The sequence below is a fragment of the Stigmatopora nigra genome, chromosome 9 (genome assembly GCF_051989575.1).
Source record: "Stigmatopora nigra isolate UIUO_SnigA chromosome 9, RoL_Snig_1.1, whole genome shotgun sequence".
NCBI classification, from domain to species: domain Eukaryota; kingdom Metazoa; phylum Chordata; class Actinopteri; order Syngnathiformes; family Syngnathidae; genus Stigmatopora; species Stigmatopora nigra.
This window is the reverse complement of record NC_135516.1, coordinates 13,758,545-13,775,888: the sequence shown is the minus strand read 5'-3', so window position 1 is coordinate 13,775,888 and position 17,344 is coordinate 13,758,545. Positions and strand designations below refer to the sequence as shown.

At 35.1% G+C, this 17,344-nt stretch overlaps 2 protein-coding genes across 4 annotated transcripts; both read right to left on the bottom strand.

The window, feature by feature from the left end:
- Positions 1 to 210: 210 nt before the first annotated feature.
- On the bottom strand, positions 211 to 4,182 carry LOC144201511 (ras-related protein Rab-8A-like). The gene is made up of 8 exons (XM_077724215.1): positions 4,025 to 4,182; positions 3,526 to 3,586; positions 3,261 to 3,321; positions 3,104 to 3,181; positions 2,896 to 2,985; positions 2,744 to 2,809; positions 2,609 to 2,659; positions 211 to 2,448 (listed from the first exon to the last, which is right to left on the bottom strand). The coding sequence occupies exons 1-8, from the start codon at positions 4,146 to 4,148 to the stop codon at positions 2,359 to 2,361; spliced, it is 621 nt and encodes a 206-aa protein (XP_077580341.1). The 5' UTR covers positions 4,149 to 4,182; the 3' UTR covers positions 211 to 2,358.
- Positions 4,183 to 4,635: 453 nt separating this feature from the next.
- Positions 4,636 to 15,915, bottom strand: LOC144201439 (tropomyosin alpha-4 chain-like). Of its 3 annotated transcripts, none has more exons than XM_077724061.1 (9): positions 15,634 to 15,911; positions 13,241 to 13,366; positions 8,120 to 8,253; positions 7,030 to 7,147; positions 6,870 to 6,940; positions 6,591 to 6,666; positions 5,839 to 5,901; positions 5,691 to 5,760; positions 4,636 to 4,974 (listed from the first exon to the last, which is right to left on the bottom strand). In XM_077724061.1, the coding sequence occupies exons 1-9, from the start codon at positions 15,745 to 15,747 to the stop codon at positions 4,892 to 4,894; spliced, it is 855 nt and encodes a 284-aa protein (XP_077580187.1). In that variant the 5' UTR covers positions 15,748 to 15,911; the 3' UTR covers positions 4,636 to 4,891. The 3 variants fall into 3 exon arrangements, with proteins under 3 accessions (XP_077580187.1, XP_077580188.1, XP_077580189.1); XM_077724063.1 differs by lacking the exon at positions 4,636 to 4,974 and adding an exon at positions 5,446 to 5,543 and having other exon boundaries at positions 15,634 to 15,915; XM_077724062.1 differs by lacking the exons at positions 13,241 to 13,366; positions 15,634 to 15,911 and adding an exon at positions 9,462 to 9,803.
- Between the last annotated feature and the right edge of the window lie 1,429 nt (positions 15,916 to 17,344).

Below are 17,344 nucleotides of genomic sequence, written 5' to 3'. Positions count from 1 at the left end.
GGGTAAAATATTTTTTAGGAATGTTCCATTTTTTTTTTGTTTTACACTTTTTGACAGATTTTCAGAATAAACCGTTTTTTAATTTTTCTTTTTAAATGGGGGTTAAAACTATCGTCAAAAGGAGAAAAATAAATTTTAGGAATGTCCTAATCTTCCGTTTTACACTTTTTTGACAAATTTTCAGTATAGACCGCGTTTTTTTTAAAAAAATTTAATGGGTTAAAACTATCGTCATAACGGGAAGAATATTTTTTTAAAGAATGTCCCAATATTGTGTTTTATACTTGAATGTTTTAGAAAAGATTAATACTTACCAACATTAAATTTTGTTCAAAAAATGTTTGAAATCCAAGTAATTTTTGGGAGAAAAAAAAAGTCAATCCTAAATCGTATTTTTTTTAAAGAAAAAACTGGCCACTGAAAGTTGAAACTAATTTAGATATTCACTGATTAAATGATATTTTCTGTCAAATTGTCCTTTTCTCTTAAAAATGAATGACTGTAATCTCCCAAAAATGATTCTACTTGAACCAATTACTATTCAATGTGGCTCAAATCCACATATGATCCAAAAAACGTCCAATTAAACTATCAAATTGAACGTTAACAAGTTCAAATTAAATAGATTTTAAGTGTTACCATTAAATTGCTGTTAAATTGGAATTAATTAATTCAAAAAGTGTCCTGTATTTGGCTCAGTGGCGTAAAACTTTTACGTGATTAACAAATAAACACGCGTGAGAAAACAAAACAAAAAAAATACGTATTTTCAGTCATTAAAAATGTTGCGATTACAAAAAAAGACAAAATAAACTGCTTGTAAAAAGAGATCTCTGAAATTGATGGAAGCACAAAAGTATAATAATACAGCGCAACTGTAAATGTATTGCATTTTAACGCTCAAAAAGTACTTCTTAACCTCATTGACTGTCAATAACAGACAAAAAGACAAAAACTGACTACGCGTCATTGCGATTTTCATTTTTTAACAAAAAAAACATAGAAAAAGAGCTTTTTCGTATAAATAAATGAGGCAGAAATCAAAAGGTAAGCTTGTCAGTCAAATACTGCACTGGGTTGACAATAACACGTCAGTCATAAGAGATATTATGATTAAATAACGCTATGGAAATGTTGACTGGATATTGTGGTAAAGTGCGAGAAGGAGGAAGAAGAAGGAAGGTGGATTTTTGTTGTTTTTTGTTGTTCTAACTGCCAGAAACGTCATTTTAGCTTGTTACACAATGAAAACGGAATTTATTAAAATTGAGGCTATTTTTCCTGATATTTCAAGTATATTTGTAGTTTTAATAGGTCCATTTATGCACAAGTTTGTAAAAAAAAAAGCTGGTTGGAGGAAGCCCAATGATTGCCAAGCACCCGGAAGGAAATAACCGATGGTTATGAAATATGATGTGAATTAAATGTGCAAAGCGCTAGTTGAGATTTGCTATTTTTTGTGGTTTGTAGCTAGCAAACTTTTTCTAATTTTAGCATTATTTGTCTAATCCAATAAGTCAAACTGTGTTTTTATGCATAGACTCATTTTTGAAACATTTTTTTTGAAATAAAAGTGTCTATCAAATTTGAAAATGATTTTAGCTGAACTTTCAAGTCCAAATTTTCATTAAAATTAGCCTAAATTGACTGCTTTAATAAAAAAAATGGCAGATTTTTTTTTAAATATGTCTACTCAAAATTTTAGGAAGGAACATATTGGCCTATGAAGGACGATTAAAAAAAAAACCTGCAATCGAAAGTAAATTTTCATAAAAAAGAGCCAAAATCGGCTGTTTTTACCCAAAATGGCCGATTTTTTTTTAAATATGTCTACTCAAAATTTTAGGAAGGAACATATTGGCCTTGGGGGACGATTTAAAAAAAAACTGCTACCGAAAGTAATTTCAATCATATTTTCGAGCCTATGTGCCTCCCAATTTTCAATCAAAAAATGAAACCAAATTTTCCCTAATTCATTTTTAAAACATTTTCACTCTAAAATGGCCGCTTTGAATCCAAAACAATGACTTTTCCTACATTTATACTCAATTGTCATTTGACATTTGCGTATCAAGCTCATCAGTTTTTGGCAGGAAAAAAATGCCCCTAAAATAAAGTATGACAAATAAAAAAAGTATGGAAAAAAAGCGATACAAGCCTGTTTTTTCTGGTGGTCGCTTGTTCCTCATGAGAGAGCCTCGTAGATCTCCTGAAAATGGAAGAGATGGTCCGGCTAGAAGTGCGGAAGAAGGAAGAGGAAACAAAATGGAAGTGCTCTCAAGCAAACAATTGTCTTATTTGGGCTTGAGCGGGTTCTTGGATTAAAAAAAATAAAATAAAAAAAAGGCCAGGTGGTCCTCAAAGGAGGCTGCAATGGAAGAAACTGCTTTTTTTCCGTGGCTCCAGAATCTTCACCCCTTGGTTGCCCCCTTGTGGCGTGTTCCCCTCCTGAAGCAAAACAAATGTCAATACAGTGTTCCCTCGGTTATCGCGGTTAATGGGGACCGGGACCACCCGAGATAAGTGAATTCCCGCTAATTTTCTCCTTCGAAAATGCCTAATTTGAATTTAATTCCAAAAAAATGTGTTTAATTTTTTTTCTTCTTACCATTTTGGTGTCCATTTTGGATTTAATGTCCTTGGCAAGTGTTAAAAAGGCCTGTAAGCAGATTTGATATCAAATATCCTGTTTATAAAATGCATTCTCAGTATAATTATTATAAAAATACGTTTAGTAACTCACACTCTCGACGTTGATGTTAGCCTTTGCGCTTGTTTCCATGAATTTAATGCCATACTCTAAAGCCAGCTAGGAAAAAAATGACAAATGATCAATTAGGATGCTTCTTTGTACAAAATAAAATCAAATTGTTCATTTTTTTATCTCTTTCTGACCTTTTCGCCCCTGTCTTTGGTCACCTGTCGCTTATCATTGATGTCACATTTATTGCCGAGTACCATTTTCTCAACATCGGAAGATGCATGCTGAGGAAAAAAACATAATTGCAATGGAATAGCCACAATTTTCGGATTTTTTGTACCAATATCCAATTAATTATAATCAAGTGCATCCCTACATTTCACTGGTGAATATAAATATTACCTCCTCTATGTTTCTAATCCAGTTCTTGATATTTTCAAAAGACTTCTCATTGGTAATGTCATAGACAAGCATGATCCCCTGTTAAAAAAAAAGTCAGAAAAGGTCAATTAGGTCCGCAAATCTTTATTATTCTGTCATTTTTAATATACAAACGGACCATAGCTCCTCTGTAGTAAGCAGTTGTGATTGTTCGAAAACGCTCTTGGCCAGCAGTGTCCCTGTAAGAACACACCCAACAAAAAAAGTGAAGTATTACAGTTTTCCTAAGCAGATTTCAGCAATTTTACACCAAAAAATGATGATCCAGTCACTAATTTATTGAGCAATTCAGAGCAGAACACTACATGTCTTTCACAAACACTACAAAATGTAGGAAGTGAAACAAATTCTCGAGAAAATTAGTATCATGGGAGTCAACTTACCATATCTGCAACTTAATTTTCTTGCCGTCAAGTTCTATCGTCCTTATTTTAAAATCTATGCCTGGAAGAACAATAGTTGTACACGTCAATCATAGTACCCTTAGCTTTAGCATTAGCATAAATAACTAGTCTGACAGTTGGCAGTTATCTGTCAAAATGTGTTTAACGTCTATCGTCAAGAAATAGTTAAAAGTTTGAAAAATTGCACGGGCGTCACACTATAAAGGACTAAACATTCCACATGTAACAACCGGCGTTAGCATTGAGAGCTAATCTTAGCTAACCATAAGCTAACAAGAACGAGGAAATAAATAGCAATGCTAACTATCACCAAATGGCTTCTTCGGGTAAGTTCCTGGTAGTAAAATACATCGAAGTAGTACATAGACTGTAATGCACTAATTTCATATATTAGAACGCCAGCAAATAGACTGTAGCATTATATACGTGACTTGTGCATTTTCCTTGACATGCAAGTTTAATTCAACTTTAAACGTACCTATAGTCGATATAAACGTAGAATTGAAGGCGTCCTCGGAGAACCTGAACAAGACGCACGTCTTTCCGACTCCGGAATCGCCGATTAATAGTAGTTTAAACAAATAGTCGTACGTCTTCGCCATATTGTTGATACTGAGTACGGAAGCGGCACGTCCGGAAAAGCAAATACGTCGATTGTATTAGGAAACATAAAACATAGCGCCCTCTGCCAGGATTGGAGGATAACTGCAGTTTATGATCGACTGGACTAGGCATAGGTAAAAAAAAAAATCAGTAAAATACTGTTATGTAAGATATTAATAAATAAACGAAACGATTTTTTTGCAGATTAAATTGACTTTTAGACGGCTTGTTTTTTGTTTCACACAAAAACAACGCAAGTATACATTTGTCAAAAAGTCCCTCTTGTGTAATTGAAGAATTATAATTACCTAAATTTGTTGTATTACCACCAATAATGCATCATTAAAATTGCACTATACAAACACCAAGAATTTTGATTTGAAAAATAATAGAAGAATAAAACATTTACCCATGAAGAATAATACATTTGTATCATAATCTATGTTTGAATGACTAAAATATTTGCCACAATAAACAACAACAGAATGATTGTCATCGTTGTCAGGTTTTATTCCACAAAATCTTCCAGCACCTAAATTTCATATTATATGGACCCAAAACCGTAATAAAAAAGGGAAAGGGGCAGAAATAAGTGGGCATAAATATAAAAAAAAGGACGAAATGTTTTTTTGTTTTGTTCTTGTGGTTATTATTGGGCTGAAAGCAATGTATTGGAGGGATTTTTTTCACTTTTATAAAACCTTATAGGACCTTCTTCTTTTTCTTCTTTTTGGTGGTGTTTTTACAAGTTATCAAGCTCCTGCAATGTTTGGTCCAGGATTTGGTGAATTCCTATGTTTTCTTGTTTTGCACACGTTAGATTATCTGCAATAGGATAGAAATAAAAAGTCAGATCAAAAATATATGGACAAATTCTGGAATAACAACAATTAAAAAAAATACAATCCAATAATATTCATTAACTTAGAACAGGGTTCGGGAACCTTTTTTGCTGAGTTGCCGTTTAATATACCCGGCCAGCTATATTAAACAGCAGGGGTATATTAAATGGCGCACAAAAGGGAAGCTAAAAAAAAGCAAAAATCATTTAATATACCCGGGTATATAAAACGGCAAAATAGAGCCAGATGCACTCATCAAAAGAGCCACATGTGGCTCCCGAGCCATAGGTTCCCTAACCCTTGACTTAGAAATATGATTGTACATTGTGAAAAGCAGAAAAATGGAAACAAGGTAAAAGAGATAGTGTTTTTTATTGAGCTTTAAAAAGTGAGCTGAAAAGAAGAAAAGAGCTTCCCCACCATTGTAGAAAAGACTGAAAGTGAAAATTGAGCTTTTTTTTCAGTTTGTTTACAAGGTGTTCATATCATTGAGGGCATGGTCCAACTCCTCGCTGATAGACTTGAAACTCAGCTTTTGATTGTACAGTTCATCTGCAGGTCAGATGGTAGGTTGGAAAAATAAGCAGGATCAGAGAGGAGGGGGAAAAAAGCAGAAATGTAAAAAAAGAAGACAGCTCAGGTTAAGAAGGAGGAAAAATAAAGGTAAGGAACATGAAGAAATGTTGTGAAAAGACAAACCTTCCAAGTCATCTATGGACTTTTCCAACTTGGCCACTGTCCTTTCTGCAAATTCAGCACGAGTTTCCGCCTGTAAGGTACAAATAATTAATCCCAGAGTCAGAGGTGACTTATGGTGAAAGAAAGAAGAATTGAGCTAATCACTAACCTCTTTAAGTCTATCACTTAGGACCTTGATCTCCTCCTCGTATTTGTCTTCTTTCTCTGAATACTGCAGGGACAAGAAAAACAGATCAGCAAATTTATGAAACTCCAGTTTATCAGGAAAGTGAATAATCGTTGCCAGGCCTTCCAAATTGGTGCTTGGACGTTTGGTCGCCGGTCTTTTGGTGACAGAGAGTTTACTGTTGAAACCAGCTCTCAAAATTATATTCATGAGAGTTTAATATCTAAGTACTTTGAAAATATCCACGTACTTTGAAAATAACCATGTACTTTGAAAACAACCATGTACTTTTACAATATTGAAGTACTTTTACAATATTGAAGTACTTTTACAATATTGAAGTACTTTTACAATATTGAAGTACTTTTACAATATTGAAGTACTTTTACAATATTGAAGTACTTTTACAATATTGAAGTACTTTTACAATATTGAAGTACTTTTACAATATTGAAGTACTTTTACAATATTGAAGTACTTTTAAAATATCTAAGTACTTTTAAAATATCTAAGTACTGTTTAATATCCAAGTACTGATGATAACAGTAGATATTTAGATATTTAACTCTCCCTCATGAATATAACTTTTTTAGAGCTGGTTTCAACAGTAAACTCTCTGTCACCATTTGACTGGCGACCAAACGTCCGGCCACGCCCAAATCAACCCGATTGAACGCCTACAACTATCAATAGTGCTGAAACAATTATTATTATTATTTTTTTTAAACACTTACCTTGTCAGACTGGGCCTCAAGAGACTTCAGGTTGTTGGTGACATTCTTCAGCTCTTCTTCCAAATCGCTACACTTCCTGAAAGGGCGGAATAAAACAACGTGATTGGTTAAGATAAGTTTTCCTGTGCCAAAAAAACCCCATTTAGAACAGTCCAGTTTGAAGACCCATATTAGATATGTCCCAGTTTTGATCATCTGATAGGAAATCGTGCCCGATCTCATCTTTAAAAGATCGGAATCGGGTAAAAAACCAAACAAATTAAATCCAATATTTCTTACACTTCAGCAACCTCTGCCCTCTCCTCTGCTCTCTCCAAGTCACTCTCAAGGATCACCATCTTGCGGGCCACCTATCCAGACAAATACGCTTCCACTGATTAACACGACACCACACCACACAAACAAAGTACTAAGCTCAGATGTTGTTTCATTCACGCACCTCCTCATATTTGCGGTCAGCCTCCTCCGCGATGTGTTTGGCTTCCTTAAGCTGGAGTTCCTGGATCTCCATCTTCTCTTCATCTTTCATGGCTCGGTTTTCCACCACCTTCATGCCCCTGAAAATTGCAACATTGTAAAAAAATCGGTCTTTCTTGTTCTGCTGCCTTCACCACTGTATTGTCTAACTCAGACATGGGTAAACTACGGCCCGCGGGCCACATACGGCCCGTTAGGCTTTTTAATCCGGCCCGCTGACGTCCAATTGTTTTTCCCCCCAAGATGGCGCCATCACATGGAATCCAGTGGCAGTAGCTCTGTTCACTCTTATTTGTTTTTGGTGTTTTACAGCTCCTCTATCTTTTTTAAATGACATTTTAATATTTCTTAATACATTCCCTTTTACTTTGTACTTTATACTTTATACATTTGACTAATAATGAGCGACAAGTATGTTAATACTTTAGTCATTTTTTTCAGTTTATGTTTCATATGTACTGTTAACGGATGCACTTTTTTTTATATGTATCTAATCTTCTGCTAACCCGGTCCATCTGCCAAAATTTTAAAGTCAATGTAGCCCCCGGGCCCAAGTTTGCCCAACCCTGGTCTAACTTGTAACTAGTATGTGTAATTACGCCTTTCCTGTATCTGCATTCTCACTCTCTTGCTACTATCACAATGAAATTTCCCTAATACGAGATGAATAAAGTTATCCAATCCAATATCTCATTAAACTTACCTAATAACAATAAAACCATTCAATTTTCCCTACAAAAAGTGAGTCTTTTTTTTACATTTCTGGGTCATTTAGCCCAGTGATTTTCAACCACTGTGCCGTGGCACACTAGTGTGCCGTGAGAGATCGTCAGGTGTGCCGTGAGAAAATATCCAATATCCTTTTTTTTTAAATTAACATTTATTAATAGTTTTCTGCAAATATGATGTAATTGTCCAGTGTCCGTGCTGTAGTAAATATACTATACAGTGTCATTTTGTAAAATTTTTGGTTAGTGGTGTGCCACAAATTTTTCCAATGTAAAAAATGTGCCGTGGCTCAAAAAAGGTTGAAAAACACTGATTTAGCCCACCTTTCGCTCTCATCAGCCGCCTTCTCAGCCTCTTCGAGCTTCTGGAGGGCCGTGGCCAATCTCTCCTGGGCTCGGTCCAACTCCTCCTCCACCAGCTGGATCCTGCGGTTCAAGGACGCCACATCGCCTTCCGCCTGTAAGCAGTAAAGGAAGGCAGATGTCACACTTGGACCAGGAAACAAAGCTTTGTCTGAAGAAAGGACATTGTAGGGACCAGTACCAACCAAGTATTCATTCGTATCCCTCTTCCACAGGTGTATTTTTTTAAATGCAAATGGTTACCACCTACTGCAGATGTCCTACAAATAATGACTGCTGGTGATGTAACCTTAAGAGGCACAGCTGGCATGTTCCCTCAGCTCAAGCACCCCACCCCATCCCTCTACCTCATCCTACTCTGCATTTTCAGGACGCCTGTTTCCTGCAAAGCTGATAACACACAGTTTCCTGTTTCAGGCAGGGTATTCATTTTGGGATGCTAGGCTAAACTTTTGGGGATTGAAATTTAAAGTAAAATGCGTGTTAATTCATGTTTAGTTTCAAAATGAGTCAATATTTCCATTTGAAATAATTATTTAATAGTTTACACGACCAGTGTGTTTTTATTATTTTGGATAAGTTGTCAGATGTCATGTTGGATCAATGATGAGGCAATAATTAAAAAATAAAGATATAGATATAACCAATATTACAAAAAAAATATATAAAAATATTCTATATTTTTCAGGTAAATATAATCATATAATAAATATAATAATAATAAATAGAATTGGATTATAATTGTTGTTGTAAATGTCGTAAATGGCATTATAAATATTAAAAAAATATGATTGATATGAATTATTGTGTTAAAATAGCGAACATCATTATATTTTTAAACATACAGTATAAAGTACCTCCATCGTCTATAGTTTTTCTCCCCAATTCAATTGGAAAAAGTACTGTCCCTGTATTTCAATATTTTAAAGTAAAACATCAGTATTTCTCATAGATTTTCCTCACATTGAAACCCTGATAAGACCCCTTCAAGTGAATCCGTTTTTTCCCCTCTGAACATCGATCAATAGTCCACATTCCATTTGAATGGAGTAAAACTTCGCATTGCATAACAGCCCACAAATGAGTCAGGAAACGGTCTCAGAGTGCTCTTTCACCCTCATGAAATTTAAACAATTAAAAGATAAAATGTCTAACAAGCATGATAGGGTGGGGCCTCTTCATGAAAACTCCATTCAGACGTAAACGCATCTTAACCAAATACTCGTTTCTGGACTAAAAAGTCTTTCAAAAACTCTGGAATCGGTGCAATTATTTGTAAAAATTTCTTGGGTGAGCTGCTCACTTTTTCGCGGAGCTCCCTCTCCGTGTCCAGTTCCCTTTGGACGGCCATTGCGCGTTCATCCGCTTCATCAACTTGTTGCTGCAGGGCTTGAATTTTCTTCTTAACGGTCTCCATGATTCTTCTCGAATATCCCGACAAATAAGATAACTTAACAGACTACACGACACGGCTTCCGATCGCCCTGAAAACCAAATTGCACTCGGTCTTTCCACCAAAACTTTTTTTTTCTTGCGGAAAACTTTTTTTTTCTCTGCTTTTTCTGCTCCTCCCCGGGCAGGAAATAAGGGACGTTGCGGGAAGTGTGGAGATGTGCAAAGGAGGGAGGGATGGAGGGAGGAGAGAAGCCATCCGGGGGGAAAATTTATGGCAAAATTCCTCCAATCCTGGGAAGAGTTTGCGCTTGGGTGACGTCATCCAGCAGCGTCGATGGGAGGAAGTGTTTTGGGGTGTAAAGCGTGCGCATGCGCAGTGACAAAAAGGTGAGCAAAGTCCATTGAAATGGGAGTGAGAGCACAATAGTTTGGCAAGTTTGGACTTATAAGGCCAATGCATTTTTGTCTTCTGATTAAAGGGGGTGTGTTTTGGGGGAGTGGGGGGAGTTTGATATGATTCAGTAGCTGATTCATGGGAGAGGAGTGACGTTTTAGTCTAGGTTAGATGAAGAATAGGATTGGATCATGTTAGGAGTTGCAGGGAAGAGGGGGTCTTTTTTGTTGTTGTAATCCTCATTCAAGAGGATTTGTTGATCCTTCACAGATTTGTGGCAGCACATTATCCCTCTACAACTCCACCCATTTACCCCCACACCATATCCGTCTCGGTTGCTTTATTGCTGTTGGTCATCGTTCTCCACCGAATGAGGAACTGAGCCCCCACGCCCCTTTTTTGAAGTCGAGTCTTTGAATCAGTCACTAAATGTTGCTTCAAATCAAAATGTCTGACTTCCTGTACATTCAAAAGTGTGTCTTGGACACTTTTCCATGTTGTTATCTCATTTGTAAATTTTTGGGGTGGGCAAACTTGGGTCCGGGGGCTACATTGACTTTAAAAATTTGACAGATGGGCCGGGTTGGCAAAAGATATGATAACATATAAAAAAAGTGCATCCGTTAACAGTACATATGAAACATAAAGAGAAAAAAAGGACTAAAGTATTCACATACTCATCACTCATCATTCAAGTACAAAGTAAAGTAAAAAGGAATGTATTAAGAAATATTAAAATGTCATTTAAAAAAAGATAAAAGGGCTGTAAAACACAAAAAAACAAATAAGAGTGGACAGAGCTACTGCCACTGGCTTCCGCGTGACGGCGCCATCTTGGGGAAAAATACAAAAAAAATAACATCATTTAGATAACGTCGGCGGGCCGGATTAAAAAACCTAACGGGCCATATGTGGCCCGCGGGCCGTAGTTTGCTTATGTCTGACCTAGCCTCACAAGGGTCATGGGGGTGCCGGACCCTATCCCAGAAAAGTATGGGCAGCAGAATGACATCTATTTGAAACATCTTGACGTCTTTGACACTGAGGTTTCTTTACTACAGTGTCTATTGAGTGAGAGTGGAGAGTACAAGTCAGTAATGGCTACTCCAAATAAGGCCTGAACGTTGATTTCATTGGACTCTGCAGTGTGTTTGCTTTAGCCTGCATTCCTGGCATTCTTACTCAACTGCAGGCTGGCCCACTTTTCGTCTGCGCTTGACACAAAATGAGCCAAGAATTGGCAAAAAAAAGGGTGCCTGTGGCTGCTGGGCTCTTTGGGAAAAGAGACAGCTCGTCTCAATTATTTTCTTTGATTGTTTGTTTGGGGTTGCAACACAAAGGGAAAAAAATGCTGGGCTACATGTTGCTTAACTGTTAACTGTACATTGTGATGGGGAAAATAAAAATGATTTCAACAAAAACTGGAGTAAGATTATTATTATTTTTCAAGCAAGTAAAGAAAAATATATATTTTTTAAATTAGATATTTTTTCCTTAAATACTTTGGTTCAGAATCTAATATTTTTTTCTTTTTTATCATATTAATTTTATTTATTATTTTTAATTAAACTGTATTTGCTTATGGAGTCAATACTGACAATTTAAAAATATTTTTTTCACTTAATTCAAAGATGAGTATTATTTTTTTCATATTTAATATTTTATTTGACTTTCTAAAATGTCATTATTTTCTTGAAAAACGGTTTTTACATTATGTTGCTTAAATGGAATTCCTAATTATTTAGTTCATTTAATCCTAGAATATATTTATTATTTTTAATGTATTATCCTTCAACTATAATTATTTTTATGTATCACAAAATATTGTAATATTGCTTCTTTTTATTTATTCTGTTACATTATGTCAATTATTTTTTCTAGCCCAACTAAATTTTATCAACCCAAATATTGTAATATTTGACTTTAGAATGTTTTTCTTTCTTTCTTTTAATCTTTAATGATACATTCGCTTATGTCACAAATATTCAAATGGTCCGTTTATACTTTTAATCTTTTACCATGATTAAAAAGAATAAAATGTAGTAGCTTATGAAAAATTTAAAAAACGCCTTCCAACAAAGTTCAAAGTTCAACCAGCATTCAAACATTCACTTTTTCAAGTGCCTCCAATTGAGCTGATTGAAAGCAGATGGAATTATAAATAGTTGAAAATAGCAGTCCGTGTGAGTACAAAACCTAAACCTTAAAGGCTTCTGTCAGAAACCAGAAACAATGTCAAGAAAAGCCTGTGTGAACAGCCAAACTTGATTTGGCATCAATCAAAGGTTCTTTAATTGGATCCAAATGTACACTGACTCCCATTTAACATCAACTTCCATGTGTTTGTGCACAGTAATGCTTAGTTATTATAGAGTAGCACTTGCTCTTGATTGCAAAATTGACATTCATTTTTTTCTTTCCACTATTGTTTATAGTATAGTTTATAGTGTACGAGAGTTTTTTGTCTATGTATCTAAGTACTGTTTAATAGCTAAGTACTGTTTAATATCTAAGTACTGTTTAATATCTAAGTACTGTTTTAATATCTAAGTACTGTTTAATATCTAAGTACTGTTTAATAACTAAGTACTCTTTAATATCTAAGTACTGTTTAATATCGAAGTACAGTTTAATATCTAAGTACTGTTTAATATTGAAGTACAGTTTCATATCTAACTACTGTTTAATATCTAAGTAGTGTTTAATATCCAAGTAGTGTTTAATATCTAAGTACTTTTTAATATCCAAGTACTGTTTAATATCTAGGTACTGTTTAATATCTAGGTACTGTTTAATATCTAAGTACTGTTTAATATCTAAGAACTGTTTAATATCTAAGTACATTTGATCGGTGACCAAACGCCCGGCGACCAAACGTCCGGTCACATATTTTTAGTTCACATTAATGTTGGAAACGGTACATATACGAATATATTTACTTTACAATAGTATTACAATGACAATTTTGTGTGTGTTTTCCATCTGTTCTCCTATTCTGCATACTCATTCATTAAAACACATTAAATATTTGTTTTTTTTCATATCTAATGAATCCTTGAAATTGAATCTGAGAGTAAAAGTGAGGATTATTATTATTTTTTTTAAAAAGGCTGAAGATGCTCAGTTTGAATTTAAGCATGTGCGTTTACATTCGATACTTTGGCTATGGGGACCATCTGCAAATGTGGTTATCGATACTTTTTGTCAGGAGACGAGAACTTTTGGCACTGTGGAAAATGCGGCTGGGATAGCATAACATAGCATATCATCATATCACATCGGAGCCAACTCACGTCAGCGGCCGTCTTCTCCGACAGCTCCAGTTTCTCCTGAGCGTCCTTCAGGGCCTCGGAGTATTTGTCCAGTTCATCTTCAGTTCCTTTAAGCTTCTTCTGCAGAGCCTGCAGGTCATCGTCCAGCTGAAAGATGGATCAGGTTTTTACTACGGGTCACTCAATCGTGAAAGTAACCAGAGCCAAACGTCTGTCGTCACATCATAAAGTAGCCACGGCAGTACTCGCCACGTATTTCATCAACTTCAAGTCAAGTAGGGGTTCATTTTCCTCCCAAAATTTAGTGTTGTCTTCTTTAGTTAATTACCAGGAGAAAGGGTAGTTTCTAGGCTTGAAAAGTGCATACTCGATGGGGTTTAAAAATGTCTACCGTATTTTCCGGAGTATAAGTCACACATTAATCAAATTTTGGCTATTACTCAAATGCAATTTAGTATATATATATATCTGATATTTTTTTCACTCTGACCACTAAAAGCTTCTTATGATGTATTTTTCAGGTTATATTTCCAAAAAACTGTTTATGTTACATTAACTGGTGCCTATTTTGTTAGTACTCAAAATTATATTCATGAGAGAGAGTTTAATATCTAAGTACTGTTTAATATCTAATAACTGTTTAATATCTTATTACTTTTTAATATCCAAGTACTGTTTAATATGTAATTACTGTTTAATATCCAAGTACTGTTTAATATCCAAGTACTGTTTAATATGTAATTACTGTTTAATATCCAAGTACTGTTTAATATCTAAGTATTGTTGAAAACAGTAGATATTTAGATATTAACCTCTCATTAATATAATTTTGAGAGCTGGTTTCAACAGTACTTAGATATTAAACAGTACTTAGATATTTAACAGTATTTGGATTTTAAACAGTACTTAGATTTTAAACAGTACTGAGATATTAAACTCTCTCTCATGAATATAATTTTGAGAGCTGGTTTCAACAGTACTTAGATATTAAACAGTACTGAGATATTAAACAATACTGAGATATTAAACTCTCTCTCATGAATATCATTTTGAGAGCTGGTTTCAACAGTAAACTCCCCAGTAAAAAACGCTTCAGTAAACCATTTGACTGGCGACCAAATGACCGGCGACCAAACGTCCGGCCCCACGAAAAAAAAAGTGACTAAACTACAGCTGGTGGCTGTTAATGGCATCTTTAGCCATCTGCCGCGCTCCTGAGATTGTCCGAGAATAGCTAAGAAAGCGCAAATAAAAGCTCCCTCGTCTAGTATTTCATGCCGACTCTTCACTATGTGGAAGATGAGCTAGATGGGCAATGGGGGTACTCCTTAGGGAGGTTTTGGGGGGTCTCACATTTGATTTGATTGAGGCTTCTGGCTTTGTTTGCGCCTCTCAGCCATTCCTGGCACAGCACACAGTTGACACCATCTCCCACAGAGCAGTAATTGTCTTTTTTTAGACACTTTGGGGATAATCTTTCGTCCCCTACTTTCCGCTTTGGTCCACAACGTAGCGGAATGTCCGCCTATCAATCTACTCGGAGATTAAATGGTCACTCGAACCGAAACCGGACCACAAAGTGCACTTGGTCTTTGCAATGTAATTAATCCGTTGATGTGCTTTACAAGTTGTTGGTGTTTAGTTTAGGAGGGCGGTGGTCTATTTGAGGGATACCTTTATTTAAGTGGGTGATACCTTGGTGACTTCAGCTGTTAACGCGTTAAGTAAGTTTTATAAAATGAGGTTTTAGGATTGAAAAGGGGTTTATTATCAGGATTTTTTGAAGGTGGGTCAGATTTTTGGATTCATTTTAGGTCATGTGGATCGTAAAAGCTGTTTGATATGTTGATTATGGGTTATTGTTTAAATAGTACATGTGATTTGACTCAATTTTGTGGGTTTATATTAGAACTTTTGGGACATTTTTTGGCAATTAATGTTAATTAATGTACAATCTGTTTTACTCAGTGTTTCTTCTATACTCTAAATTGTTGTTATTATTGATTTATTTGTCTGTTTGTTGTTGTTTTTTGTGCATTTTGTGTTAAAGCTTTACATCTCATTATACTTTTATAATAACAATAAAAAAATTTAATTCAATTCAATATATTTTCTGTTAAAAATGACTCCATCTTTTTAATATCCAAATCTGGCAAGCAAATTAAAAAAAAATCACTTACTCTTCTACCTTTAATATAAAAACTGGGGCACCTACTTAAAGGGAAAAACTATTTATGCTAAATATATTATGCACAGAATAATTACTCATAATTACTTCATTTTTGGGTCTGCATAAAAGCCAATTGTATTATTTCAATTAAAGGATGCTTTGTTTAAGGATGCAATCACTCACAACAACAATAAAACAATATCACAACAACTTGATTAAACCATGACCATAAAACAACACCCACCAATTTGCATTTCTCCTCAGCCGACTTCTGCTCCGTTTCAGCCTCTTCTGCCCGATCTAGAGCATTCTCCTTGTCCAATTTCAGCATCTGCATCTTCTTCTTGATGGCCTCCATGGCGATGGTTTTTGGGGTTTCACGCTTCTGTTAAAAGGGGTAAAAAAATGGAGGAATAAGGAAAGACTAGGAGAGAAGAGCTGTGCTCAGGAGTGGTGGAGGAGGATGCCAAATATGAAGGTCCACTGAAGCTGCCTGTGATTTAAAGTGGAGACAACCACGATCCCCCCAGTGACAACCCTGACATATACACCCCTCCCCTATGTGTCCACCCTTACTCTACTCGACATATAATTCTACAAACACCCTCCCTCCCTCACTCCCTCCCTAATATAAACTTCTCAAATGCTTCTGGAGGAGCAACATGGTGGAGATGTTTGGGCAGTGCATAACCTTATTTGGACCACAACTCAATTCAACCCCCCCTTAATTTTGCTGCATGTGTTCTGGCTTGGAAATGTGGAGATTGATGTTAATACCAGCGTTGGTTAGGAAAGACATATTTTTCATTCTAAGGGGTGGAAAAAACAATTCTGTGCCAGTGTGAAGAAAAGAAATGTCTTATTTTATAGCATGGAGACTTCAAGTATAAACGCAATGAAGTAAATGACTACTTTTCTGATGTTTGTTTAGATGTTTTTTTAAAGGGACTGTAAAAGACTGTTGTTGTTGTTGTTGTAGGATTTATGTTCTATATAGTTTTGTCTATTAACATTAGTAGTTCATGGGCTTAGTCGGTAAATGGAAACTTTTTTTTGAGGGACAATTTTGGGAAATGTTTTTTTAAAGAATTAAATCATTGGCTGTCATTGATGTTTCCAATTCATTTTAATTGGAGGGCTGAAAGAAAGATAGAATTTGACCAGAAAAAAATGGCAAAATATCAATAAGCGGTATGTTGGTAGATTTTTGTGGATTTTTTGGTAGATTTTTGTGGATTTTTTGGTAGATTTTTGTGGATTTTTTGGTAGATTTTTGTGGATTTTTTGGTAGATTTTTGTGGATTTTTTAGTAGATTTTTGTGGATTTTTAAATTTTATTTTATGTAGTTTTATGTAGTGACCACTTGTATTGGTAGATTTTTGTGGATTTTTTGTAGATATTTTAGTTGATTTTTGTGGATTTTTTGTTGATTTTTGTGGATTTTTTGTTGATTTTTGTGGATTGTTTTATTTTATGTAGTGACTACTTGTGTTGGTAGATTTTGGTAGATTTTTGTGGATTTTTTAAATTTATATTTTATGTAGTGACTACTTGTGTTGGTAGATTTTGGTAGATTTTCGTGGATGTTTTTAATTTATTGTATGTATGTATTCACTACTCGTGTTGGTAAATTTTGGTAGATTTTTGTGGGTATTTTTAATTTATTTTATGTTGTGACTAATTGAGTTGGTAGATTTTTGTGGATTGTTTTATGTAGTAGTGACTACTTGTTTTGGTAGATTTTGTGGATTTTTTAAAATTGTATTTTATGTAATCACTACTTGTTTGTCTATTTAATGGTGACCTATCATGGTTTTCCTGCTAGGAAGATGCGAGCAATTGTTTGTTTATTTGATGGCAAAGGTTTTGCGGGAAGTATTTTGTCAACTGTTGGGAATTGCCCGGTTTCTCGTGTTTATTGTACGATGAAACAGGAAGAGAAACTGTGACAAAG

Coding starts and splice junctions, on each gene's coding strand:
- LOC144201511 (XM_077724215.1), bottom strand. CDS start 4,148: ATGGCGAAGACGTACGACTATTTGTTTAAACTACTATTAATCGGCGAT. Junction 3,587..4,024: donor TACGTTTATATCGACTATAG/GTACGTTTAAAG, acceptor TTGTTCTTCCAG/GCATAGATTTTAAAATAAGG. Junction 3,182..3,260: donor CTTACTACAGAGGAGCTATG/GTCCGTTTGTAT, acceptor TTTTTTTAACAG/GGGATCATGCTTGTCTATGA.
- LOC144201439 (XM_077724063.1), bottom strand. CDS start 15,747: ATGGAGGCCATCAAGAAGAAGATGCAGATGCTGAAATTGGACAAGGAG. Junction 7,148..8,119: donor GCGGCTGATGAGAGCGAAAG/GTGGGCTAAATC, acceptor TGCAATTTTCAG/GGGCATGAAGGTGGTGGAAA. Junction 6,941..7,029: donor CTGACCGCAAATATGAGGAG/GTGCGTGAATGA, acceptor TTGTCTGGATAG/GTGGCCCGCAAGATGGTGAT.